A 1,796-nucleotide genomic window follows, 5' to 3' on the forward strand; every position below is an offset into this window, starting at 1 on the left:
TTTAAGTTTAGGTATTGGGTAGGATTAAGGATGTAGAATATGGTCATGCACAATGTGAGCTTTATAAGTACTAATAAATAGTCAATATGTTAATAATAGCATGCTAATAAGCAACTAGTTAATAGCGAGAACTGGTCCCTATGCTAAAGTGTTACAATCTTTACTATTTTAATAACAAGCTCATCTTTGTGTCTTTTGCAGGATAATTGCATGTCAGGGTTTGCCGTTGATAAGTGGGCAGAACTGCGATCCATATGCTACAGTAACACTCGTAGGGCCCGCCAGGTGGGTTTATAAACATTAAGTCAAATTGAAGGTGCCCTAAAATCACAAGGTTTACAGTAAAGGAACAGATGTTTGCATAAAACATGATGGTTTCTAATGAAGTCAATACTTCAACAGTCAAAATATTCTATTGTGATTGTTTCTAAATCAGTCAGTCATAAGACAGTTTCAGCCTCTGTTTCTGATCTAGGCAGAAATGAGTACATAACATCCGCTCTGATTCAATAATAACATCCTGCTCTCTGTCTTTCTGTTTCTCTCTCTCTCTCTCTCTCTCAGGTCTGACCAGAAAAAAACTAAAGTGAAGAAGAAAACCAGTGACCCTCAGTTTGATGAGACATTTCATTTTGAGGTACAGCCTCATCCATTTATTGAATATTAGTTAATGAATGTTGATTTGGTGACTCTAAATTGTTTCTTAACCTCTCAAACCAGGGCTGTATGGGGGACAAGTCCCCCTCCACAGTAATTAGAAATGGACAAATTGTCCCTCCCAGTATTTGAAATTCTCACTGTTCTACTGTACTCCATTACGCAGTGCTCTGTTAGTTAGGATGACGAAATGTTTAAAAGTTACATTTTTAGGCTGCTCTGCCTCAGCGGTCTAACAACGCTCGTCAATGTCGAAATGATTGAGATGGCCAATCAAAGTCAAAGTAAGCAGGTTTACTCTTCACAGAAGCAGAGCACAAATTCCAGCATGAAGTGTCAGTTTTAACGTTGAAAGAGAGGGTGGTGAGATTAAAGCAGTGAAACATTTAATATTTGACAACTTTTGTAACATTACAAATGTTAAACAACTGACAGTAATATTAAACTATTCAACTTGTTTCTCAAATATGACAGTTTTCATTAAAAATATAGTATATTAGGTATACAAATAAATGCATGTGCATATTTAGAAATATTACAAAGAGTTCAAAATGATTACTTACCAACTAGAACTAGACCTAGAATTTTCATTTATTTCCTTGCTTTATTAAAAATGGTATGAGACATGGTTACAGTCTTGCCTTAAACAACTGATTAATGTATCTTGTCACATGCATCTGTAGCGTTAGCCATAAGTTCACAATTCACAATGTTTTGGCAGGTCACAAGGTCAAGCAGTTACAAAGGGAGGTCACATTTTCATGTGGAGGAGGAGGACATAGAGAAACTAGAGATCAAGTGAGTCCTCTTCGCTTCTCTTCTCTTCTCTTCTCTTCGTTTTGTTTTTTCCTTTGCTCTGCTATGCTTTGTTTTTGACCTTTTGACTTTTGTTTAAAGTCTTTTTTAAACAGCATATAACTGTACAAACCGACTTTTTGTGGATGAATATGGTAATCGGGGATGAATGCTTATTTACCTTTTGACTTTTGTTTAAAGTCTTTTTTTAAACAGCATATAACTGTACAAACCGACTTTTTGTGGATGAATATGGTAATCGGGGTAATCCGTGTATCATTCGATCATTCGTTTTTTGATTTAATATTGAAAGTAGAAAAATGAGAAAACGGCTCCTTTTTCGT

At 35.5% G+C, this 1,796-nt stretch overlaps 1 protein-coding gene across 1 annotated transcript in view; it reads left to right on the top strand.

The window, feature by feature from the left end:
* LOC107714449 (ras GTPase-activating protein 2-like) overlaps positions 1-1,796 on the top strand; it is a 53,817-nt gene that overhangs the window by 27,546 nt on the left and 24,475 nt on the right. The window contains exons 6-8 of the mRNA XM_016520285.1: positions 202-285; positions 565-637; positions 1,379-1,455. Coding sequence (XP_016375771.1) covers positions 202-285; positions 565-637; positions 1,379-1,455 — 234 coding nt within the window. The remainder of the gene's footprint in view (positions 1-201; positions 286-564; positions 638-1,378; positions 1,456-1,796) is intronic.

Source organism: Sinocyclocheilus rhinocerous, unplaced genomic scaffold (genome assembly GCF_001515625.1).
Source record: "Sinocyclocheilus rhinocerous isolate Xijiao unplaced genomic scaffold, SAMN03320098_v1.1 scaffold88, whole genome shotgun sequence".
Classification (NCBI taxonomy): domain Eukaryota; kingdom Metazoa; phylum Chordata; class Actinopteri; order Cypriniformes; family Cyprinidae; genus Sinocyclocheilus; species Sinocyclocheilus rhinocerous.